Source organism: Astyanax mexicanus, chromosome 14 (assembly GCF_023375975.1).
Source record: "Astyanax mexicanus isolate ESR-SI-001 chromosome 14, AstMex3_surface, whole genome shotgun sequence".
NCBI classification, from domain to species: domain Eukaryota; kingdom Metazoa; phylum Chordata; class Actinopteri; order Characiformes; family Acestrorhamphidae; genus Astyanax; species Astyanax mexicanus.
Genome location: NC_064421.1, coordinates 23,791,631 through 23,818,183, shown reverse-complemented (window position 1 = coordinate 23,818,183; position 26,553 = coordinate 23,791,631). Strand labels below are relative to the sequence as shown.

General features: G+C 38.2%; 2 protein-coding genes and 1 long non-coding RNA gene across 3 annotated transcripts; 2 read left to right on the top strand and 1 right to left on the bottom strand.

Annotated features, from left to right (window-relative positions):
* LOC107197695 (uncharacterized) lies at positions 1-26,234 on the bottom strand. The gene is made up of 3 exons (XR_001518716.3): positions 25,895-26,234; positions 2,607-2,714; positions 1-1,637 (listed from the first exon to the last, which is right to left on the bottom strand). It is a non-coding gene; the product is annotated as an uncharacterized LOC107197695 (long non-coding RNA).
* Positions 2,225-4,222, top strand: nkx2.9 (NK2 transcription factor related, locus 9 (Drosophila)). Its single transcript, XM_007252568.4, has 2 exons — positions 2,225-2,708; positions 3,387-4,222. The coding sequence occupies exons 1-2, from the start codon at positions 2,555-2,557 to the stop codon at positions 3,872-3,874; spliced, it is 642 nt and encodes a 213-aa protein (XP_007252630.1). The 5' UTR covers positions 2,225-2,554; the 3' UTR covers positions 3,875-4,222.
* nkx2.1 (NK2 homeobox 1) lies at positions 9,030-11,611 on the top strand. The gene is made up of 2 exons (XM_007252551.4): positions 9,030-9,801; positions 10,462-11,611. Exons 1-2 carry the CDS (start codon positions 9,432-9,434, stop codon positions 11,133-11,135), a joined length of 1,044 nt encoding a protein of 347 aa, XP_007252613.1. The 5' UTR covers positions 9,030-9,431; the 3' UTR covers positions 11,136-11,611.
* Positions 26,235-26,553: the final 319 nt, after the last annotated feature.

Below are 26,553 nucleotides of genomic sequence, written 5' to 3'. Positions count from 1 at the left end.
GTCATTTTTTTTAATGTTTTGAAAACGGATGGCAACATTACAAAATTGATTATGTATGTATATATTATTTGGGAATAAATTGATATATAGTATCAAATAAAAAATAAGCTGACCAGAACAAAAAACATAAACATAAATAGCATGGGTTCATACTGCCTGTAATAAAAAGAACATACACTCAAAGGATTATAACAGGAAAGACATAAGCCACAAAGCTTCTGTCCTTGGGAAAAAGCAGGATTTCCAAAATACAGATAGCCGTGCTATGTCTCCGCTTTATTTACTGTGATGGCGATTACCTAAAACTGTCCAAAAACATTCAGCTAACTACACCATAACGAATATAGAAACACAACGACTACGTTAAACAAAGATATAAGCGTTCACATGTAAAAAAAATCCCTTTAAATCACATAATATATATTAGCGACGTATTTTCGTTATAGATTGTAGTTAGCATAAGAAAATAATGCTATTTTTATTAATATATAAAACATTTTTATTGTGTTCATTCGGTGTATTTTGTCCGAGTATTTTTATTATACGTGAATAAACGTGAATTATTTTTTCTGTCCCACAACAAGAAAAAAGGTTTCATGTTTCAATGTATCTGAAATGGCTTACCTATTGTATAAAAGGAAGAGGAGATTCTTTCAGCTTTCTGTCTTATTTGTAGTGCCTGGGTAAATATTTGACTCTAGAGAGAAGAGCGTGTAAGCTCTCCTTCTTGCTGTGGGTGTTTAATAGATTAAGAAGACACAAGAGGTCGTTGGTATAACAAACTTGCGTGCACAAGAGCTATCGTTTGCACTTGCAGAGAGCTTGCAGAGAGCTTGACAAACTTTTGGACACGCGTTGCTACAAGCCCTACTGTAATCTATACATTGACAGTATATGAGGTGCCTGATGCAGTGACGATACATGTAGGTCAATAAAAACATATGGAAAATTCCTGAATAATGTTTTACATAACAGTGCTAACGATGCTAAGAATGTGAGTGTAAATTATCATTTTATTTTTGCTGTGAAGGGCTGTGTCACTGATTATGAGATCCTGGTTGTTTAAATGTAACTCAAATAAAATTTTTAATTGGCTTGGATTAAAAGCTTTTTAAGTATGCTCTTAAGCACATAACTAATAATTCAGGATAGACTTTGTTGGCCAGTAGACGCGGAGCAGTACATAGTGGCCCAGATCTCATTCGCCCCCATTGAAAACCATGACAACAAGGAACAAGCACGGATTTATCCCAGAAAGTTAAAGGACATTGTGCGCAAGCGTCAATCAAGCATTATTTTCTGCGCTGAACAAATGCAAAATCTTGACTGGAACAAATGCTTCCAACGGGTCTCTGACGCAGGGTTACATTTCCCTCTTTTGTCCCCGCTCACTACTTGGCATGTATGTGTGTTCCCTTTTTGGCACCCGACCACCCAGGACGTCCAGAAAGAAGAGGGATCACCGCTCGGACTGAGAGAGTCCCGGCGCGCGCTCAGGGCCCGACAGCAATCGGGAAGGACGCAGGCCCTGGCGCGCGCTGAAGGGCCAGTGAAGGGCGTGTCGCGAGGCCGTCACCAACATGCAAGTTCCCTTCTCTGCTTAGAGAGTGAGCCATGTTTACTCAAGTCCTTCTCATCTGAAAGCAAAAACAAGCACCAATGTGAATGAATAAGTTATAAGGTTTTACCACTAAGATGAAACCACTTCTTTATTCAAACATAATTTATCAAACGAACAAATTTGATTATAAATACAAGAATGCACACAATCTTAGATTACGTTTCATTCACTTTCCTATTCTTAAGGTGTAAATTCTGCAATGATTGGACATGGGTGGAAATCCTGCAGATACAGGTGTATGTGGTTTAGAACTGCATGTTCCAAATAAGGAAACACGCTTGGATTCTGTGCCTTTTTTAAGCTTTAAGCTATTCTCATGTCATTTCTTTTCGAACTGGAAGTCAATTTAAGGATCAATGGTTTACTTTCCTATTTTTTCCGAAAGTGTTTGTTTCTACTGTATTTGGCTCATCAACGTGTATCAACACCCCCAATAAACGGCTAAAATAGGCAACTGTACAACGCCAATGGGTCACTTTGTATGCAAATATCCGATATGTTATTTGGGCGGGGGTGGGAGTGGATGGGAGGGTACGGGGAGGAGGGGGTGTCTCTTGTTGTCACTTGCCACCCAAGACGTGATTCATCCTCAACAATTACCATTATCTGTTTGCCTACTTTTCACGAATTCTTACGAATCTGTAATGATGAAGAGTGCTTCCTTCAGTCATTGTGGACATGGCTGGACCATTCTTCTGCGAGTTCACACACATACCCCTGACTGCGATTTAAGCACTCGAGTCACTGAGGTACTTAGGAGGGCCCAGGGAGGAGACACCACTGTTTAGCAGCTCTAAGTGGTGTTTATATAAACAGCGGCGCATCAGTGTACACACACTGTCACTTACCGAGCCTGACCACTCCACAGCTACGCTTCGGATACAACTCTTTGGGAAGGGACACATCGGCTGGAATTACAACCCGATCCACCCAATGGCTGTGCCCACCAAGTTTAGCTTCACCGTAAGGAGTATTTTGGACTTACCAGAAAATGATGCCGAGAACGCCAATTGCCTTCCACCTCTTCATGCACTGACTGGATCTCCGTACTCGTCCTGGACGGACAGGGACAGGGGCCACTGCGTGTGTAAGTCTGCATAACAAACAACACTGGTCGAACTGTGAATAGTGTGCTAAGAGAGAATAGAAAATTTTCGTTTGGTTTATTCTATTGGTTATTTTTTTCATAAAAATATTTTAAACATTTTTTCAAGTTAAAAATGTCCTGAATATAGGTTTTACACCTTTTCAGATTACAAAAGTGTTTCACATTAAATCACAATGGTGAACCGAGAACATTTTTTTTACCATTTATGAAATTGTGTGTTTTTGTTGAGTTAGCGATAGTGCTAAATAAAGGGCTCATACGAAAGATTTTATACATATGTAAAGAAATGGCGATAGTTAATTATATTTTTCTGGGCCTTATGTTGAAGTCACAAATTTTCTTGTCATCCTACTATGACCAAAGTTGTTTTCTTGTGATCACAACTTATTTTTTGTACCGTGTTATCATGACAAAAAGTTGAGAAACCAATACTGGTTATTCACACAAAACTATGTTCTCTTAAGATCACAAGAAAAATAAGTTGCTTTTCTGGACTTCTGCTCATTCATACATTTTTGCTTCGTCCTAGATGTCTTGTAAAAAAAAATAGTAATTGCATGCATGGGTTTTCATTAGGTTGTGGTCTGGTAGGCTATTTTATCTCTTTTTATTTATTAATACTTCAAATTAAATGTTTATTGCTTTTTATCTCTTTAGCCTCCGATGAGAGCAACCCCGAGACATCCCCTGACTCTACCGGCAACGGCGAGGAAGCCACGGAAATGGAGCAAAAGAAGAAGAAGCGACGCGTGCTGTTCTCTAAGACACAAACCTACGAGCTGGAACGGCGCTTTCGCCAGCAACGCTACCTGTCTGCGCCAGAGAGGGAGCACCTGGCGCGCGCGCTGCGACTCACGCCCACGCAGGTCAAGATCTGGTTCCAAAACCACAGGTATAAGATGAAGAGAGCACGGACAGAGTGTGGGGTCCAGGAGGCCGGTCAGCCACCGTCTCTACGCAGGGTCATTGTACCGGTTCTGGTTCGGGATGGGAAACCCTATCATACTTGCGTCGCAGAGGCAGAAAAGGGAGTCTGCTCGATCCCGCCCTATGGGCTTCAGAGTTTCCAGCGCATCCAGCCGTTCGCTCTTCTGCCCCAGTACCAGCACTTTACTCAGGACCACAGACCTCACTTCCTCTGGTGAACCCTCCGACATGGATCCAGCGTGCAGGGCGCCTGTTTGGACTATTATAAATGTATAGTGTAAACACTGACTGAGTAAATGCAATTTGCACATATTATATTTTATATTTAGGAACTAGTGTATTTGTTTTCTCATGTTTTCTGTGAAGTTTTGTTAAACTACGTACTGAAAAACTGGCTGTCAGGCCAAATGTGTGTGAATATATATTATAGTAGTTAAGAAGATGATTTATGTTTTTTATAGAAACACGAAATATAAGATAAGAGAATAACTGAAAAACTGGGCATCATATCAGAGTTAGAGTTTTTTTTGTACAAAAAAATAAAAATAAATGTTTTGAACTCCTTATTTTAAGCATTCCTCTCACTCACTATAAAACACTGTTAGAAGTTTGTAAGTAAAAATGAAACCTCTTTAAACAAAACATTCATGCTGGTTTATGGTAATTTTATGGTGTTCGGTGCTTAGTTAAAATGTATGTGGAGAGAACCCACTCCACCAGTGTAGTAGTATTATGTTTTAATATCTAAAAATAATTAAAATAATTTAACAAATAAATGAAATGATTGCTTTAATTCAGACCTCACTTCAGTTACTGTTCTTTTTGGACACATTTGGTTAATCCGGGGCATTGTTATGTACTATTAAAGATTTGATGGTGCTGTTGAAGAGTAAAGTGCCCAGCGAGACGCAAAAGGCTTTTATAATGTTAAGACTTTCACTTCCACCCAGCAGAGAAGAGCAAACACCAATCCTGAGTCGTATTTTAAAACTCAGCATTAGAATAGCAGGTAAACATTGCAGGATTAGGCCTGGACACAGACTAGCTCTTTGACCGGGCAGCTAACTATTTATAAGGATATCAATGTCCATTCTGTAATTCACGTCATGATATATATGGAAGAATTAAAGATAAATAGTATTTTTATTATTTTAATGCAAGCGTCCAAATCATATCGAATAAAATAAAATAATGTATGGAATGCACCCTACAAATGCGAGCTATAACATAAAATAAGGATCTATTGAGATGGCTATGTGTCTGCAATTACATTCTCTCTTCCAGGCTGCTTTAGCCACAAAGCTGTTCGTCATTAATTGTAGAGGTTGTTGCGCATCTTCCGTCACCTGGCCTTTTGTCCTGTCTCAAGCCACCTTGCCCCACATATGGAGGCCGCCGTGCTGGTGACTGGAGCGCTCTGGAGCGCCTTCACCGCTTTTTGTTTGGGTCTCCATGTGAAAAGACCATTGTGCAAGCTCCAAAAGGACCTAGACAAAATCCTCAGTGTTTCAATTCTCATGATGTTTAATCAGTCCTGGGTGACAAATTTATGGGGTTTAAGCACACAATGGTGTTTTAAAACTTGGTGGGCTTGGTGAGAGTCACAAAGACAGGCTTTAAGAGCTTTCTGTAAAGAGAGAATGTGAGAAAGAGGGGGATTATATTGATAGGATGTGACTTTCACTTACATTCTTCTTAATGTATGTTTATAAACAACAAAAGTTAGCAGAAAATGTTTTATAAATCACAGGGGGTATATTAGTGAGCGAAGAGGCTAAAAAAATTAAAGGATAGCTGGGGATATTTTAAATTGGAATACTCATAATTCACTGCTAGACTATTTGAAACATAATAGTTATGCACTTATATTCTTTTTAATCATATAATTTAAAATACGTGCACAAGGGAATGACAACTATATAACCAGTACTGTGTAGTTTATAAAATAGCTAAATGTATTGTGTATAAAAGTGCTGGTTGTCAGATTTGTCTTTTTCAGCATTTATCTAATCTGAATTGATATGCATCAGGCCTCAGAGCCTCTTAAAACGACGTTACACAGTGTGTTTGAAAACCCATTAAGAGTTTTACTATATTTTTGTGATGAAACATTTTTGTCTCCAATGTACCAGCATGATTACATCATCAACCTCTCATAAACATATAACATTTGGGAGTAAATAAACTATTTGAAAGCTCTGGAATATTCATTTAAATGTTAAGAAATCTAAGGCAATGGACACGTCGTGGGTTGAGGCTTAACGCGCCATTGGCTCCATCTTGAGGTCAGTCTTTTTTGCTTGGTTTCTACTGATACAGGGTTAAGAAGTACTAGAGTCCCTAGTGACACCCTTCCCAAAGAAATTGCACAATATTGTCCACTAGGTGTCAGGCCTGCACTGTGATTCTTCGTGTACAGGGGCAATGGATAATCAGTTCTGTCAGAGCTTTTGAAGAGACGCAAACAGGCAACGATTTCCTTATTACTATTTCCATCACACATTCTTCTCTGTCTCCTAAGACACAAGTGATGAAGAGTGTAGAGCTCATTTGGTAATTTTATACATTTAGATCCACTGATCAGAAATGTAAAGCTCACCCTACTGTCGTTCATGAACCGACATACAATAAACCATGGGTTTAGATTGAAACAAAAGCTTACATGTGCCCAAATACAGCGTTTGTCGTTGTGTTTTTTCCAAGGGACAAGTGAAAGCATTCTGTCTAATTATAGTTAATTGACCATGATAGCCGTGCTCCAGCACAAAGGATTCTGCCTGATGTAGATAATTAAAAAGGCTTTTGAATACTGGCTTAAGGAGGCCCAGGACTTCGAAGGAACGACGTTATGAGTCTAATTGTTATAATTGCTTGTGCGAAGTACACTTCATTACCACCGCGAGGTGCCAAGGTGTCTTCACCTTCTACCAGGCCCAACAGATACTGCCACAAACAAACTAAATTAAACTGCCACTACAACTGTGTGGCAGCTGGAGTTAACATAAGCGAAGCAAAAAAAGCATAAAAACGATCGAGAACTGGTTAAAATTGTGAAGAGTTGTTTGTGTTAAACTAAACCGATAGTAAATTAATGTAAACGTAGAAAGAAGCGCTGTGGGACTGACCTTGCTGACGTTTGTTCAAGATATAACCACCAGAAGACGCTGTCTACCCTCAAGTCAAAACAATAAAAGAGAGCCAGAGAAAGCGGGAGGGAGGGGGCTAAAGCTTTATATTTTTACATGCCCTATCTGGCGGCAATTTAATTAAACTGCTATCATTTTAATGTGGTTGCAGGGGCTGCAGACCAGGCTCAAAGATTGAGATTTACACGTTACGGATAAGCAATATTTTTAATTCTGCTTAATTTTTCGTCAGCCTGTAGTGAAACCTAATGAAGAATCGCATGCGCTTTACATTACATGATTAAAGCGGGTAGTCTGTCAGATTGATAGTATTGTTTCAAAGATATTTTTGTATGCATATTTTTTTTATATTTAAATGTGGTTGCCTGACATCACCGGTTGTCGCCCGATCGATTTCCATTTAGAAATAAATCTAAATTAATAGAAACTGTCATGCCATAATACCACAATCTTTTACACATACTCTGAATGAATACAAAATACTGCTCGAACATGTATTACTAACAATCGCCATAATATTGTTAATAAAACATTTGTTGTGTTAATATTTATGCACTAACGCTAACTCTTGTTTTCCGCTACGTAGGGTTATGTGAACATTTCTAAATGTTTTTAAACAGTAATTTTATTAAGCAATCAACACACACTCAGCTCCAGATTCACTCTACACCACATTTGCTTACTGGTTGTGTTAAAGGTTGTATTACTCTCGTGTATGTAAATCACCTGTTTGAACAGGAGGGAGTAATTTCAGATTTACGATTCTGCTTACCTTACGGTAAGTTACCGATCACATCTAACACAATCCACCTGGCTGGTAGTTTATTAATAAAATAATAACACTTATAGAAACGAAAAATAATGTGAAAATAACTATTGGAAGAGTAGAAAACCCTGACATTTGCACATAGCAAACAGACAAACAATAAAGAAATAGTTTATTTGCAAAAAAAACACATAAAGGTACTTTTAAGGTATGCACTTAGCGCTCATCAGCTGTTGAAAATGAACTTTTCACATTAACTGCTATACAAATTGTTATAGGTCTAAATAAAACAACAACAACGATAATAATAATAATAATAATAATAATAATAATAATAATAATAGTAATAGTAATAGTAATAATAATAATAATAATAATAATAATAATAATAATAATAATAATAATAATAGTAGTAGTAGCAACGGAAATACACAATAATGTACACAATAATAAATAATTATTTGACATTATTATTATTATTATTATTATTATTACCACCACTAATAATAATAATAATAATAATAATAATAATAATGATTGTAGCAGCAACGAAAAAGTCCACATAATTTACACAGTAATAAAGCATTATTTGATATATTCTTCCTCTTATTATTATTATTATTATTATTAGTAGTAGTAGTAGTAGTAGTAGTAGTAGTAGAAGTAGTAGTAGTAGTAGCAGCAGTAGTAATGTTATACTAACCCAACTATATACATGTTTTTATACATATTTAAATAAATATGAAAGATCTAACTGATCCGTTGACCTGTGTTTCTGTAGTTATCAGATATTCCGTGCTGTTCTAAACGGCTGCAAAAATCTGCTGCTTAGTGTCTTAATAACTAATTCAGTACAGAATGTCTCCAGTACAGGAGGCCACATACTGCGACCAGGCGCAGTGAGCGGAGCTTTGTGTGTACCTGCCTGGCGATAAAGAGCTGGAGAGCTGCAGGCTACTTGAGCGCCGTTAACTTTACCTGAGAGCCTCTCCTCCTCCTCCTTCTTCTGTCGAGCGGGTTTCTTTAACACTGCGCGTCTGTGTGGAGTCGATGGGAATTTGGACAACACTCTGCGTACGCCCAATAATGTATCACACAGAAAACCGGAGAGTTAATCATTCACGCAGCCTCTTAACACGCGCATATGTATTTATTTATTTATTATCAGTTAGCGCTCCTTCCTCACTGCAAGGGCACTTTTGCATGTCTGAGTACGATGGGGCAATAATGTAAACACGCCTGCAATCACCACAAGCCTCTTGTGGCCATTAAAAGTCAGGAGTTCAACTCAAGCTTGCCTCTCTGTTTTTTTTTTCTTCTTTCTAACAACTGAGTGGGTTTTCAAAGATTCAAGTCTGCGTGTGCACTTCTCATTAAGAGGGCCCCCCTCATAAACATCACTCCAACCGTCAATATTCCATCCATCACTTTGTTCCCCGACATTACCCCGAGAGCGATAAAGACATTTACACCTTGAAAGTGAAACCAGCACACCTTCACGCGCTGATGGGGTCTCGCATGTGCGCGCGTTTTGCTGGGTTGGGGGGATGGCAGGGGCAGCTCGCGACCACGTAATGGGGCTCTTTGCGTTTGGTGCACAGATGACAGCGTCGCTTTGTATTGTTGCCCTCGCTGCTGCTGATGCCCCGCCTCTGATGGTAGTCTTAAACCTGGCACCCAGCTAAAACAAACGAAAGTCAGCCTCGAGCTCCCACTCAAGCCAATTAAGGCGGACTCCAGGCTCCCTCTTACGTGTCCAGCTCGCTGCACGAAAAGCAACAGGAACCAGAGGAAGCTGGCCAGCGACGAGAAGGGACGGCTTCGCTTTTGCCTTCTAATTTCTTCCCTCGCCAGCACAAAACAATGTCGATGAGCCCCAAACATACGACTCCTTTCTCAGTGTCCGATATCTTGAGTCCTCTTGAGGAGAGCTACAAAAAAGTAAGTATGGAGGGCGGCAACTTGGGTGCTTCTCTCGCCTCGTACAGACAACCGCAAGTCACGCAGGCGACCATGCAGCAGCACCACATGGGCCACAACGGGACGGTGCCCGCCGCCTACCACATGACCGCGGCTGGGGTTTCGCAGCTGTCTCATACGGCCATGGGAGGCTATTGCAACGGGAACCTGGGCAACATGAGCGAGCTGCCCCCGGCTTATCAGGACGGAATGAGGGGCAGCACGACAGCCACCAGCTGGTACGGAACAAACCCTGACCCGCGCTTTTCTACAAGTAAGTGCACTTGAGAACGCATGTCGTCGTCGGCTGATACGACAGGACGCGAGGTGTCACATGCACCTTTTTTGGCACTTTAGGAATTGACTCGGTTTTCACGGAGGCGACTATTTTTCCTTTAGTCAAGCTATTAGGTAGTTTACACTAGTTCAGGAGAACACCTGTATACAGCAGTACAGCTAACCCTTTAGAACAAGCTCCTTTTAGAAAGTATGGCATACGGTCCACATGCACGGTGTCGGGTGAGGTTTACTGCTCACGGCTGTTTTCGCGGAGTTAAAGGAGGCAGGTGTAGTAGCTCAAACAAATCCACTCAGCCCGTTAACGAGCTCTTGAGCGTTGACCCTGCTTAAGGCGAATGTAAGAAAACGGGATGAGCATCACGTATGCATAATTGGCGTAACTGGGCGTAGTGAAAATACCAGAAAGAAAATGAATGGTATTGATTATTACTGATTTTTTTTTAATGATATTTTACTATTATTTTGTCTAATTATCATTATTACTGTTATTATTTTATTATTAATATTGTTTTTGTTGTTATGCTTTGTATATTAAAGTTTTCGTAAAATTATTTAATGTCAAGTATTCTTTATCATCATTACTGTAACATTACAGTATGATCTGCTGTATTTAATTAGTCCTCTTTTCTTTCAGTCTCTCGTTTCATGGGTTCCTCCTCTGGCATGAACATGGGCAGCATGAGCAGCCTGGGCTCTTTGGCGGACGTGGGCAAAGGCATGGGCTCTCTAAGCAGCGCGCCTAGGAGAAAGCGTCGCGTGCTTTTCTCGCAAGCTCAGGTCTACGAGCTGGAGCGGCGTTTCAAGCAGCAGAAGTACCTGTCCGCGCCCGAGAGGGAGCACCTGGCCAGCATGATTCACCTGACCCCAACCCAAGTCAAGATCTGGTTCCAAAATCACCGCTACAAAATGAAGCGGCAGGCCAAAGACAAAGTGTCTCAGCAGCAAATGCAGCAGGAGGGCGGCTCGTGTCAGCAACAGCAGCAACAGTCCCCTCGGAGAGTGGCAGTGCCAGTGCTAGTCAAGGACGGCAAGCCTTGCCAAGGCAGTGGCCACACGCCCAACAGCGCCGTGCAGAATCACCACCACCAGGGAGCCAACGTCATGATCATGTCCAGCAACGGCTCAATGGGGCAGCATCAGAGCCAGCAGGTGGGCAGTGCCGGACAGTCCCCAGATTTGGGGCAGCACGGCGCTAGCCCCCCGTCCCTCCAAACTCAGGTGTCCGGTCTGTCACACCTGAACTCTTCCGGTACTGAGTACGGCGCGGCCTTACCCTGTTCCGCTCTGCTTTATGGCAGGACGTGGTGACGACGGAGTGGACAATAAAATAAAGCAGACAGACAAACGGACTGACAGACAGTAACTGTGCTACCCAGTCTCGGCGTCTACCCTGAACAGGTCAACGAGAAAACTGAAATAATCAGATAGTCATGCGAACAGCGGCTGTTGCCCATTCTCATGCTTGACCCCCTAAATTTTCCTCAGACTGGTGGGGATACAAAAAAAAATACAGGCAACGAGCAACAATTCAGCTCTTTCAGACTGAGAAAAATGAGATGACCTTTCCAGGATGTGCGTCCAAAGATCGCGGAGTAGATGGAATTATTTATAATAGCTTTTAAACGGAGACAATAAGAAACCCACATTCCCGACGGATTAAAGCAAAAAACCTTTTGTCCCCTACAGACGCCTCCTCTCAACCTGACTCTTATAGATTGCAATGTAAGCCGTAGCTTGTACATTTCTGTAAAATGGTTGAATTAAATACATAGTTTTTAGCGATATGTATATTGTATAAATTTTTATCAATATTGAGGGTTCCATGTTATTTGAGTTCCATTTGTATTTGTACGTTTCATTTCCTTGTAACTTATAGATATTTGACTTAAATGCAGTCATACAATCATATTAATAAATTATGAAAAAAAATCTAATTCCTAACACGCCTTTAGTATAATTGTTTGTCAGAATTTAGCCAATTATGCATAGAATTATACAGTCATAGTGTAGTTATATCATAGCATATTTTGTTTTAAATTTTGAAAAAAAAATGTATACATTTAAGGACCAGTTTTGCTGCAACATTTCTGAAATGCTCTAATTTTTCTAAAGTGTGTGTGCCCCATTTGAGGACAGAGAAAGAGCTAGCTACAAAATGTGAAGTGCGTTTATTTTTATCTCAGCCAAGAAGGTCCCTTTTTTACTGTGTGTAATAGCTCACATTCTCTCTTGCAGAAGAAAATGCCTCAGAATTGGCACCCGCATTATAAGTGCTCACTTACCCCGCAAAAAATCCGCACATTATTTCACGCTCGATACCTTCAGTTATATTTGAAAGCCTTAATCTTGTTTGTCTTTTGCAAAGGTAAACCGAAAGCAGAGCTTTTGTGAAGTCGGCGCCCTTTGGGGTTTCTTTTCTTTTTACCGCGAGCGTTTGTCTGGCCACGAGTGAGTCAGTAAAGGTGAGGTCTCCACTCCTTTAAAAGCTGCGCACATCAAACAAACGCTCCTAAAAGCAAGCTTATCAATCAGATCCCTGACCAAACAGCAGTGCTCCCCTAAATAACAGTGTAAGACAATATACACATAGTCTATCAATACAGTGATGGGGAGAAGCTAGGGGAAAATGCAATGGCCCTCTTGTTTACGTATTGATAAAGTGTATAAACATTATGTATGTGCGCGAGCGCGTGTGTTAGTGAAGAGTAAAGGGCTATGGTAGCCTAGTTAGAAAACCACTTTGGACACACCTGTTTTTTTCCTGATTGTATTTTGATGATCTAAGATTTTTCGAATAAATGTAAACATATTAAATGTAAACATATTCATTAAATACGTAACCAGAATATCTGCTGCAAATTAGACTAAAGAATAGCGTCCGGGAGAAAAACAATCCCACGTTCTATACTGCAAAAGTTCCAGTCAGTATGTTGTATTGTGCATAATTCTAATTTTATGTGGAGAATTGCCTGAAGTATTCTCCAGTGAAGTCTAATTTTCCTTACAAACTTTATGCATTGAGGTTTTAAACAAAGCTCTAAACGAAAAGTCCTGTGCTGTGGTCAATATAATACACCAGTTTCAATCATCTCAACTCATATTTAATGTGTACAAAGGTAAAAAAAAAAAACGTATGCTATACTCGTATGGTTCGTGTAATAATTTGTTTGAATTAGCCTGTTAAAAGATGTTTACATTTCTTGACAGCTCATTAATAGTTGTCGGTGCATTTGCACATTAGGTTCACATTAACTAAAACGAAAGGGACAGCTGATAAATGCTAATTCCCTTAAAGTAGTGGATTGGAGTTTTCCCCTGTTCCATTGTACTCTGGGACTCATACGGAATCCTGGCAGCTGTTTATTCCACCTGGCGGCTTGTTTGTTGACAGCTTAATGTGCTTGCATTTAGATGGCTTTTTAGAGAGGTTAATGTCTTCAATTCTTTTATATGGAGAAAACTCGGTACATTGAAAATTAATTCGGGGAATGTAGAGAAAGAAATTTTTGAACAGTTACAAGCTGTAAGCCTAGGCGGCTCTCCAACCCATTCTCACGTGTCAAAATCAAGAAGCGGCTGAACCTGGTGAACGTATTTGTGAATAATACGGAGGCCCAGCAAGCCACAGCGACCTTGCGTCAGTACTGGAAGGTTTTAATGCGTCCCTGATTGTAATGGCGCATTTCTTTTGAATGAAGGGTCGTTAAATCAGCCGATTCACTTTAAATCAACAGTTCCTCCATCGTTGTCGCGGCCCTAGGAACCTTTTTTTTTATTTAGAGCTATTAAATATTAAATAATTTGTTATTGGCTGAATCTATTCTGCACTTTTAAAATTCTACATTTGCACGGTGGTGCTTGAAATGCACATACTTCATTGAAGGACATCTAATATAAAGTATCTTACACTGTCAGTTCTTATGTTCAAACAGAATATATTTTTTAAAACATCTATATATGTTTTAATTAGTATCACTGTTTTAAACATTTGTACACTTAAAGGAGCTACGCTTTTGTTTCTTCAAAGAAACATGTTTTAAAATAGTGTAAAGAGATACAAACGCTTTACTAGGTGTTTGTTTACCAAATCAAAAGTTCACAATCAGACTCGCACACCGCGCACACACGCGCGCACTACACACACACACACACACTTGATTTCTATGTGATATCGCTTAAAGTACACTTTGTAGCGCATTTGATTTTATGATTTTATATTCGTGGCCTACTTCCTTTTCAGGTGTACTCGATGTATGGTCCATCTTCTCCAATTTGTTTGCAGCGCTGCAAGAGACAAGCCTGATAATTTATTTGATGGATGTTATGGCGACCACTACATTACACTCGTCGAGCCTGGCTCGGATGGCTAGCCAAATACACAAAGAATAATGCATGTTCACTTAAAAACGAAGAATTACCGTTTAACACAATGTGCAAAGGCAGCCATTTTCAACCGTAATCCGGATGCGCCCAGAGATTCTATTAGGTTTTGCTCGAAACTTTCTTGTTGTTGAATCTACCATGAAAGACTGCAGATTACATTTACATGTCTGAAGCTCGGTGTGTGGTCTTTGTGTGAAACTTGTCGCTGTTGAGAATAACTCGTTGGAAGCGTGTGTGCTCTCATTGCTGCCTTTCAACTCATACGATGTACAACTACGGACAGTCCTGGCGGCTTTATGAGCAAAGGTCTCAGTTACTCCTTTCAATTAGACCCTAATCTCAGTGCAATCATGAGAGTTAAGTTGTCACGAGCTTTGCTTTTCTGCTTTACCCTCATTCAGAAGCCCACATTGCAGAACTAACCTTTGTAACCGTTCCTGATCATTTTTTGTCATCTGTTTCACGGTTTTGTGAATACTAAGTTTTAAGGACCACCTGCTGAGACACGAAGAAAGTACTGGGCAACAACAAGCATTTTAATCATGGATTTGAAAAGAGTTAAATACATACTGGCGATTAGGTTTGATAACAGTAGGGCCATGCCTTGAGATATTATTTTGAAATATAGAAATCTAAATAATAAATAATAAATATTAGTGCACAGCTTAGATGATTAACTGAAGTTTGTTCTTTCAAGTGGTGAACTAGTGCAGCGATGAGCCTAATGATGAGTCATACACTGAAAATGAACAGTGAGAGTGTTGAGTGTTGATAGCATTCATTTAAAGCTGTATCTTTTAAAGCACCCAAACGTCATATATATATATATATGTATATATATATATATATACATATATATATATATATATATATATATATATATATATATATATATATATATATATATATATATATACACATATGTATATGTATAGCAAGTTTCATTACACAGTCTAATTTTTGGTTCGGCGACCCATTGTGAAAATAAATTTGTAACAACACTAGTGTTTAAAACCATTAGTCCTAGGCTATGATTGCGGATAAATTATTAAAGTTATTTACGCGCCTGGAGCTGTTTTGTGCGCTGTCCGAGGTGCTGAAAGCGCTCGTTACCAGTTATACTGTGGTAAAGAACGTAAGTAAAAAAGGAAACATGTTAAACGTATTTCTGCTGCAATATAATTGCCTGCAAAATTCTTAGAAGGTGACTTTAAACGGTATTGCAGCAGAGAACTGCTTCTACTGTAGAGGAAAATTAGAGTGTCAAATATTATTACTTGATAAGGCGTAATTTCGTAAAATTATTACAAACAACGAGGATCTGCATAATTCTATTTTGTAATAAATCAAATAATACATTACTACAGAAGCGTGCTTCAGTCCATAAAATATGGCTGTATTTTAAAGATCTGGACTTTGTAACCCTGCACCATGTGTAATGATGCTAGGACACACAAACGTGTTTGTGCAAAAATCACAACCCTTAAATTCAACAATTTAAAGATGACAACAAGCACTTCTTTTACATGCAAATACGGGATAAAGTTACTTTAGATTTGATTTCATTTGATTCTTTAGATCACTTATTGCCAAGTAAGCCGCACAAACGATTGATTGGATTAAAATACACATCACTTTTAACTAGTCTATAATGGATATGCTGGGTTAATAGAGTGCTTAAAATACAACGATAAAGAGATGCAGCCTTTGGGTGTAATTAAACGTCTGATATGGGCTGCTGAGTTTTATTTCACCTCATCTAATTTTCGCGTTCGATTTATAAAACCTAGATAAAGAAAAATCAGCCAATGAACAGAAGATATGTTTTGCTTCTGCGTTTTTTTTTTACTTCCAAAATGTACGTGACAAATTGCACAATTACACATCACCTGCAATCACATCCTTTTGGTAAATCTTACTGTCAACTAGAAGCAGAAAAAACTATCTTTAATTGTCCAGCATCTGCTTCTTTAGTCTATTGTACTGTGTGCGCACAAGCGGGTCATTTGCGAGGAGAAATACTTAGCATGCAAAGCGGAACACGAGATGCTGTAATACTTGACCTTTCAGTGTAATTGTGGCAGCAGTGAAATGCAGCGCATTCAGCGCTATCTGAATGGAGCTTTTTCCGTCCGATGAACAAAAACCTGCATTTTCTTACCTCCCCTTTTTCTTTATTGCTTTCGGTTTTTGTTTCTCTCTAGAGAAAATTATTCTTTTAATGGCTACAACTGTTAAATACAAATTTCGAATGGATAGATCTGCACCGCAAATGCTTGTGAATTGCGCAGTCTTCGGCCTCCCTGTTTTCATGCTCTATTTTCGTGACGCGGTGAAGAAAGACCCGCGAACTGATTTCCACGCTCGATATTAAGTGATAAATTCTCGGGCAGCAATCTTATGGCGCATCCATTCGTTCCTATGTTGGAGTGCAGCCGTTTAGTTGATTAATGAATATTGGTCGTAACTGTGAGTAAGTGACAGTCAACAATGACACATAAACACAAACGTAAAATTAAAAAAAATCTCTGGTTCAGTTTAAAAGTATAAAAAAATAATATTTCTAATTTACAACATACCATCATGTTGCATTGATCCTGCTTACGAGGCAAGGTTAGAAATTATAGTTAATCTTGGTAAAAAGCACAGTTTATTGTATTTAGTGGCAAATCATTCTCTAAACTCTGAACTGAAATTGGTTCGTGCGATTACGCATGCTTAAACGCCAAGCAGACAAGTGGTACTCTTCCCTGTTCTTGTACTGTACCAGCGGGAGTCCTTTGGTGGCCACCGACCCATCACTAACCGTGTTAACACCGGGTCCCCTACTAAATGGCGTATAATCACCTCACTCGCTGCTTTTTTGATCAACTTTTTGTCGCTTAAACACAGGCCGCTTGCTAACGCATGTTTCCAAAAGGAAACTCCATTATCACAACGTGTATTTCGGTTTAACTTAATTGGTCTAAATCAGGCTGACAGAGAGCTTACTGAACCGAGAAGATGTTTCAGGACTGGCAGTGATGCAAGCCTCCAGTTTGCTGCAGGGGTCTAACTGGGGTCTTTATGGTACTGTACACTTTAAAAAACAAAAGTGCCATAAAGGGTTCTTTGAGCGATGAAAGGAACCACTTTAGATTCCATGAAGACACATGTTTAATAGAGTGTAAAGAACTTTACAACTGATAAGGGACATTTACATCAAGTGAAGTTTCTTTAAACCTTTAAATGTCTCTTTATATTGACAGATAAGATTTTTTTCTTGTATGCCATCATTAAAGAACCCGTAGTAATTTCATTTTATAATAGATATATATTATACATATTATAATAGCCATTTTCCTGCATTATTTACAATATCGTGAGATATATGAGACATTTTTCATTATGACATTATTCAACGAGACATTATTCAAACGAATTACATTTAAATTCTAATGAGATGTGTGCAATTCTGGCAAATGTATATTTTGAATGTAAATAAATAAGAAAATCGCTGTGTGTCAAGTTAGTAGTGTCTAATGATGTGAAATGGCCATCTAACAATGCTATACTGAAACTCTATTAAGACCTGCGCTCATGTAAGAACACAATCAAGGGATTTTGTTCCAGATAAGGCTGCATATACCAGCCCGGCGATTTCAGAAAGGGAAATCACTTTAAATACATGTTTGACCAATACATCATTTGAGTTGCGACATAAATAGGTAGGGACAATAAACAGGCCACATTAGGATCCCTACAAGAACGCGAGACTGCCAGGAACGCTGCCGGCTCTGCTGTGTGCCTGGCTTAACATTAAGACCTGTTGAAATGATGCCTTTTTCTGCAGAACCAAGAGGAGGTATGCTATTTGCCCCCTAATAAAATATGTCATTAGGAAGAATTCATCTAACACAAAGGGAACGGCAGTCAAAATTGCCCCACTGCTGTTCAGTAATTATATAGTTTGCCTGGGCAGCGGGCTGTCGCGCGTCGAGGCAGGTGGCAAGTCCATCATGCAAATGGCTTGGCGGAGCCGCCACAATTAGCCAGCGCGAAGTCGCCCAAATTAACAATTAGCTAACATGCAATTCCCTCTGTGAAGCGCGGAGGCTCGCCGTTGTGTGACCATTGTATTACGCAGGCAATTGCACGTATGTCGTATCATTTATCATTTCCACGCTCCATTCACAACTCGGAGGCAAAGGAAATCGTGGTGAACGCTCATCATTAGAGTCCCCCTGATTGGTACTGTTTCCGGGATATTCACAACTGCCTGCAAAATCAAATGCTTCTATTTTACTAGTCTAATAGATACCCCAATCACCCCCACCAAATACACACACACACACACACACACAGAGAAAAAAGTTAAACTAGATACCAAATCTTAAACCGATTAAAACACAACTTGTGGCAATTCACTTTTTAAAAGTCTAAAAAACAATATTTCCCTTAAGTGGTGAACCTATATATATATATATATATATATATATATATATATATATATATATATATATATATATATATATATATATATATATATATAGTGTCTTGTGTTGGGTCTTGCTCGATACATTGATAAATTAGCACAGAGAAAAAGGCTCAACAATACCCAACAGGATAGATATATTCCCTGATGTCCTGTGTTTTATTGTTTTTCTGTTATGTGCCCCCGAGCTCCGCACTGGCCAGCCGTTACATGCTACCCAAATCCTAAAGGTCCTGCTATTCTAACCCCTCCACGGATCCCATTGGAAGCAGCAGACTACACGCCTGCAGCACTGATGGGCAAAACACAGCCCACCCACCTACTCATTACTGCTGCTGCCCTCCGACATGACACGAGAACAAAGTAGACATTAGGCCGCATTAGAGCCGGGAATGGCAGTCATCAGTAACCCGTTATCTGTTAATGAAGGGAAACACATGCAGGGCGATACACTGGAGCCGATCAATAGCGCGCCTGGACAATTACGAACCGCGCACCAAAAGTGGGAATGCAAATCAATTTCAGACTGTGTTTGCTTTGAGACCACCGAGTCCATCCCAAGCAATTACATGTTCATTAAAGCCAATTCAACATGGATGCTACCGCGAAAGCAACAACAGTGGGTTTGTTTCACTGCGTCTTAAAAAGGAAAGATTAACAGCTTCTTTCTGACCATAAATCTACCTGTATTTTTAAGATTAGCTTTTTATACTTTCACGCTTAAAAAAGTAAAAATAATGTCACTGAGGTTGCACGAATCTCACTGTATTTTTAAAATGTGCTTTTTATACATTTTCTCTGGAAAAACGATTGTCAGTGGGGTGGCAGAGAGGAAACATAATATTTGCAGCATGTTCCATATATATTTTTTTCTATTTCAAAGATAAATAAAATGATTCATGAAGTTACAACTTGTGAAAAGAGAGTGCATTTGTGTGTGTGTGTGTGTTTGTTTTTAACACCGCTTTGAACAGATATAGACTTTAGTGCTTTTGCCCCAAAAACTCACCCCGCCCCCAACACAGGCCATCTAAAAAGTTTACATCTAAAAAAATAAATTAATCAAGGAATTCTAAATATTAATATATTATATTTAATATAGGTCCAACCTACTTTGTACTCACTTTGCAAAATCAGATAAGTTAAAGGGCTGACATTCCTATCAAACCAGTGTACTTTCCTCACAAAGGTTGAACAAAATATGGTCTTATGGATCATATAAATATTTTCTCTTCATTACCGGTACATTGTTACACAAAAGGTTCAAGTAATAAAAGTTGCTTTAAGGGTTTGTGAAACAAACCTCATATTTGTAGAGAACCTTTTAATTGATTATTTGATAGTCCTTTGAACTTTAAAAAGGTTCCTGATTGGCCAGCTTATAAGGTATGTATGCCCACAGAGCAACAACCACCTTCACACAAACAAGTTTGGCAGAGAATGTGTGAACTTGAATCGGCCCTTTTATTGTGAGCTGATCTTTGCCAAATTCACAACCAACTGAGAGGCCGTTTGAGAGTCATTCAGAGCACTTGACATCCACTACGTAATGACACACTTAAATTCATTTGGCTGACTGTAAACAAAAGAGGTTAAAAGAAAATGGTACAGTTATTTTATGCAAAAATCTTTTTGTGGTGGAATGATCACAAGCTGGAACAAACAGTGGAATAAAGGACAGAAGTGAACAGAAATAGATTTTATTAATGAGCTGTTTCTGTTTAGCTTGTATTACAGTATAAAACTGATAATGAGAAATATTGCAGACAAATTATTGAACTATTTGGATGTGGGTTTTTCAACTGTTCAGTGTTCTGCAGGCAGCAATGCTGCAAATATGTATTCAAAATCTGAAACTGGTCAAGGGTTATACCGCCATTAACCACTGTCCAAAAATAAACATACTTATAAAGGGACTAGCAGTACTTCTATGATCACAGAACATTACCTTCACAAAACTAATTCTAATCTTCCAATCTTTTGTATTGTACATAACCACAGCATCTTATAACACCAGTCTAAGGCAAACATTTTTTACTCTATTTTTTTCTAGTATTTACTCACAAGGGCTGACAATGATTAATTGGATCACTGAAATAATTTTAATGTATATTTACTTTTAAAGTTCCCAATAATTCCTTCATCTGGAATCTACCTCCTTTAAAAAAAATCACCCCTTTATCTTAAAATGGAGGTAAGCAGACTTGTTTTTGCTACTAGAGCACATTACTTCCCATAGACCCATGTTCCCCTCCCAAACCCTGTTAGCTTCCCAGTACAGGACCGTGGCATGCTGTGTTTTGGCAGGAAATCAATAAAGGGGAAAATCTGCTCTAATCACCCGTACATTTACCATCACAATCAACAATCAAAGCCAAGACCTGAGTCTTTATTTGTAGGCCTGAGCTGCCCAATTTTCCCACTGTGAAAGGCAGGCTAAATTAGAACCCTTGGTTCCTGTTAGCAGCTCTTAATGGCTCTGATTTGTGAACTGCTAAATGAGGTTATGTAAATTGATCCTGAGTGCAGGCAGGGGCCCCCAGGTGACAGGTGCAGTCACCCAAGAGTGGGGGCAGAGGGGGAGGTATGAGACAAGGAGGGAGAAAACTTAGTAATGTTTAGAATCTATAAGACATCTCATCACCCCGTCCCATCCTTAAAAAAAGAATGGATTGGATGGATTTTCAATTAAATTCCCTTTAAAATATATTTGACAGGAAAAAATGCAATTCTTCTGCAAGTAAAGAGTTTTCCATGCAACATCTCATTCCATCACTACAGAGGGGAAAAAAACAATTAGGAAACAAATGTGCTTAAGAAGATATTTCTAACCCACTTCTCACAAAGTTTTCACAAAGATTCTGAGAACCAGGGTCCAACATTATAAGAGCACAGTTCTGAACATATCTGTGGATTAAAAAAAACACACAATCTGACTTTTTGTTAGGAACTTTCTCAAGTAAAAACATGTTCATTTGATTTTTACTTGACAGAATATATGTTTTATTAAGAATAAGTTTAATTAATGTCTACTATTTAGTTGTACTTAAAACATAATTTTATTTACTCAACTAGGCTGAGTTTAAATAGCATAGTAACGTTTACATTAAAAGTTAATATAACTATTGGTTCCTGGCATCGATTGTGTGCATAATAGGCGTGTCCCCTCACCACTCGCAAACAAGGCCTACTTTCTCTTAGGTATTTAATTAATACCCAAAAAGTATAAGAGGATTAACAGTATATTTTATTATCCCTTAAATATGACTAACTACTGTTTATTCAGCATGGTTAGTCTTTGTTTTTTTGTTTATTAATAGAGGATGAAAAGGCCCTGCATCTTTATGACATCCCATTACATTAGAATAATAAGCCAGTTCATTTCTTTATTGCAGTTCTTAGCCAGCATGGAGTCACACTTTACAGTACAGAAGATGGTAACATGCCCTTATGGCTTACAACAGTGTGGCTAGGCAGCCAACCATTATAGAAAAACTGCACACTGATGGTGAGTTGGTGGTAAGAGAAACCGCCATTATACAAATAAATGATGCCAGGAACCAATAGGGAAGATGCATGGGTTAATTTTTAAGTGAAACCTACTACAGAAACAGCAACTACAGATATTTTAGTGAGTATGAAGTGCAAGTTCAATGTCTATAAAGTTCTCCGACACCACTTCTCTGCACCTGTTCACTGAAAATGCGAAAGTGTGGAGTGTAGTTTATTTGAGTGCTTAGTTAAAAAAAAAGTATTTAATACAAACTTAGAACTTTACTAAGCTTACATCAGTTAAATCTTTAGGATATTATGAAATCATTAAAGTTAAGTTATTTGAGAAAAAAAACTCATGTCAGCTGATGTTACTTAGGATCTTGTTCTTTAGCAGTTCTTTTTGTAGTGGTCCATACTACTCTTCACAGTCACACTCATGCATCATCATACCCTTTAAAGAAAAATTCCTCTTTTTTTATCACAGACAGAGAATAGCTGTAGAAATGCACTACACATTGTTTCTGGTATCATTCATACTTTTGCAATGCCGATACTAATAATAACAATCATTTATCTTTGATGCCAATGCCATGTTATTCCCATTGAAGCTCAAGCCATATGTCAGTGTGAGGTGATGGAAGGGTAACATTTATTGACCACAACACACCATACACTAATCACGAAAAAGACCTTTAAACTGGTAGAGAACCCTTAAATCACATGACAATTCTTAACACTTACACATCTCTTTGACAAAGAGTTCTTTATGGAACCAAAAGTGTCTATTGCATTGCTCAAAGAACCATTTATGTTTTATGGAAACTCAATCCGGATTTAAATGTAAGAGAGAGACAGAAAGAGAGATCAAGAATAAGAAAGAAAGCATGAGAGAGCCTGGACTTCTTTTGCCTGATTAGATAAATGTTAAATTGTCCACAAAAATCCATAGCAATTAATTGCAAATTAGTAAACAAATAATTAAGCACTGAACTGGAAAATTTAATGTGTGCTTTTTATGTTCTAAGGTTCAGCTTGGCTGCATGTCTTGGTTGTAAAAATGAGCAGTATTCTTTGTTTCTGTCTTGCAGTGTGGGAATATTCACTAACTGCAAAATGTCAAAAGATGTCAAGTGTTACAGTTCCTTCCCCACAGTGGAAGAATTAAACGGCACCCCAGAACAAATGGGAGCTGAGGAGTTTGTCTCAAAACCCTTCCTAAAATGATTAACCTGTCCAGAGAACATTAAGAACTGAGTTCAGAACTAAGAGCTTTGTGGTTGATGGCAATTGTTCTTTTTTCTTCCTGTTGTTGCGTTCGTCAGTCTCCCCTCATTATATGAAAAGAAGAAGAAAAATGTATGAATGGCCAAGGGAGATTTTCCCACAGTCCTTCAGCACAGAAAAATACACCATTGTGGGAAGCTTCCCATTCCTAACGTCCTTACACATTTGTTTGACAGTCAGGGTTACTATAAATGGGGAGTAGCCTTTTCAGAGTCTTCTTTGGGTGAAAAAAAACAGATGATTTAGAGAACAGAATCTGACAGCATCACCAAGAGAGTGACACTGGAAACAGTCGATACTGAATCAGTGTCAGATTCATCAACACTCTGTTAAAGGTCAAGATACCTTGATGGACACAGTTCACAAGTTCACCCTATTTAGCAATGATGCCTAGTTGACATGGACAGTCATTAGCTAAAGGAAGCAGTGCCATCACATGACTCAAACAGACAGCTGAATATTACAGGCTACCGATAAAGCACTATGAGATAATGTCAGGATGCAGATTTAAAATAATTGGCCTACAATATTATATCAGTAGATAATAGGCCAAAAATGTTTTCTTGTCTCATAAAGGATTTATACATATTTGAACAGGGAGACACTATATGTAATTCTGCCTCTGTACACCATTTTAACGGATTTGATATTTGCAAAAATATGAAACTGTTAACAGTAAAGCTTAAACCTTTAGCTTTCATTTAAAGAGTTTAACAAAAAACTGCTTTAGCCATTTATTTTAATGTTAAGATTTTAGGATTTATGATTTTAAATAATCCTTCTATTTTTCACAAGCTCAAATATTACAAAACAAATTACAAAATGCTTGTTTTTAATTCCTGAGTTTATATTCTTGGGTTGTTTTAATGTATATTGTGGGTCATTATCTATAGGTGCGGTCACTGCATTTAAGCAGAAAGTAACTCCTCAATTAAAAAAAAAATAACTACTACACCTCAGAACTTATTTAGCTAACAGCTGCTGTATCAAATGACAGTGATCCAGGTAACCACTCATGCCAATGTCATAAAAGACCCTCCATCATATATTTAGATGATTTGAAAGATGCTACGTAATGCAGATCAAGAACTCTTATTAGTGAGTCAAAGAACAAATTAAGGATAATGAGGTAAAAAAAAATCTTATTATGTATCAGGTACAAACAAAAGCAGTATCCATGAATTGCTGAGAATTTGAAGAGACAAGACGGGAAGAGAATCACCAGTTTGTAAGAAATTCTGTGATTTTTTTATTTAAATGTATAAAAGTAATGTTCCGCAAAGAAAGAATGGAAGGAACTTGCATATTTCTCCTTCTATGGTGCATAATATCAATAAAAAATATTAAGAGAATCTGGAGGGGTTTTTTTTTGCATCAAGAATCTGCGTTCAACAAGAGCTAAAAGAATCACATGGGCACAAGATTACTTTTGCAAACCTTTGTTAAGCAATACAGAATTACATTAACAAAACAGAGGTGGAATCAACTTCTCTGGGCTAAGAGTCTTGAATGGACTATCACACAGTGGGGGGGGGGTCAAGTTTTTCTTCGGGGTGTAAACGGAAACAGCGCAGGCGCTTCACTAAACTGAAGTCTTACAATCCTTACAGTGTCTCGCTTCCTTACTGTAATGTCTACAGCACGTAAAAGATAAATCCATTACATTAGCTAATCTAGCACATACCACACAATAACCTATATAGTCATCATACATAATATATTATACAGCAAAATCCACAGTTAATCCTCCAAAAACAAACGCAATGCTATTGGCTGCTATCTTTTATCAGCTTTCTCGCTATTAATTTTTTATTCATATTCTACAGGATCTCTCCCACAGGAATCGTTTGTTATTTAATAAAAAAAAAAAATAGAAAATAACAATGTAACTTAAATCCCTGTAGATAAGGCTTTTGTCCCATCTTATCCACATATTTTGACACTGTGACGACAATATTAAATGTTAAGAGGAGATATAGGAATGCATTTATATAGCTTCGGTAATGCATTTTTTTTAAAAGCTTGGCTATTGGTCATTTTCAAAGTAACCTAATAAAAAGATAAGCTTTTAGTTTCTTGTTCACATTTCCTTTCCACCTTAACAGTTTCCCTGCATTAAAACACACTTTTTAGACTGTAGTAGATGATAAAAGTGTTTTAAGAGTTTTACACATTTCTGCTTAGGGTGTGCAGAAAAAACAAACAGTCCATGTAAAACAGAACGTGGATTCCCATTTGAATGTTCTGTTCCACCTTAAAAGCGCTAAAAATTGTATCTACAGCCTGTGTGCCGCGACAGCAGCATTTAAGGCGGATTGGTAAATTAGCAGCATTTAAAGTTGGATAGCAAATTCCTGTGAGTTATTTATGTAAGGAAAAGTGTGTTTAAAGTGCATATTTAAGAAAGCTAAGTAGATAGCAAGCTACTTACACGTAATGCTGTAGCTTGGGCAGCTTGTGCACCTTAACTTAGACGCAAGTCACCTGACCAATAATGAGCCAGGCAGGTAAACGAGAGGAATGCTTATTAACATGGAATGGTATGATCCACTATAGGGGTGCTTGAACTCCTATTACAATATTCTTCCAGGCATAAATACCCCATACTATCGTTTTTAGCCCTTTAGGGGGCTTGAAGTCGTAATTGGGGGTTGAAGTCTTAAGGCGTTGGCGGGTTGGTGCAGAGAACTGTAGTAAATATAAAAGCACAAAAAAACAATAATCTTTTTGTTGTTACAGCACATCAACTAACCTCCCACAGGAGTATAAAACATAACAAGAGTCCCTTTTGTTCACTTAAGGTTAATATAATAATAATAATAATAATAATAATAATAATAATAATAATAATAATAATAATAATAATAATAATAATTTTGTAGGAATACATATTTTATGTAGTTATTTTTTTTTACTTTAACTCAGTTACATATGTCACTTAGAAACTTTGAGTTAAAACTATGAAAAATGTAAAGTTACAGGTAGGAACAATTTTTTAAAGGATTTGTGAGACATGCGTCACCATGTGCTCCTTTCTAGTTTTTGCCAACGGACCTTTTGCACTTTATTCATATTGCACAGCCCTGGGTT

Coding starts and splice junctions, on each gene's coding strand:
- nkx2.9 (XM_007252568.4), top strand. CDS start 2,555: ATGGCTGTGCCCACCAAGTTTAGCTTCACCGTAAGGAGTATTTTGGAC. Junction 2,709..3,386: donor GGACAGGGGCCACTGCGTGT/GTAAGTCTGCAT, acceptor TTATCTCTTTAG/CCTCCGATGAGAGCAACCCC.
- nkx2.1 (XM_007252551.4), top strand. CDS start 9,432: ATGTCGATGAGCCCCAAACATACGACTCCTTTCTCAGTGTCCGATATC. Junction 9,802..10,461: donor TGACCCGCGCTTTTCTACAA/GTAAGTGCACTT, acceptor CTTTTCTTTCAG/TCTCTCGTTTCATGGGTTCC.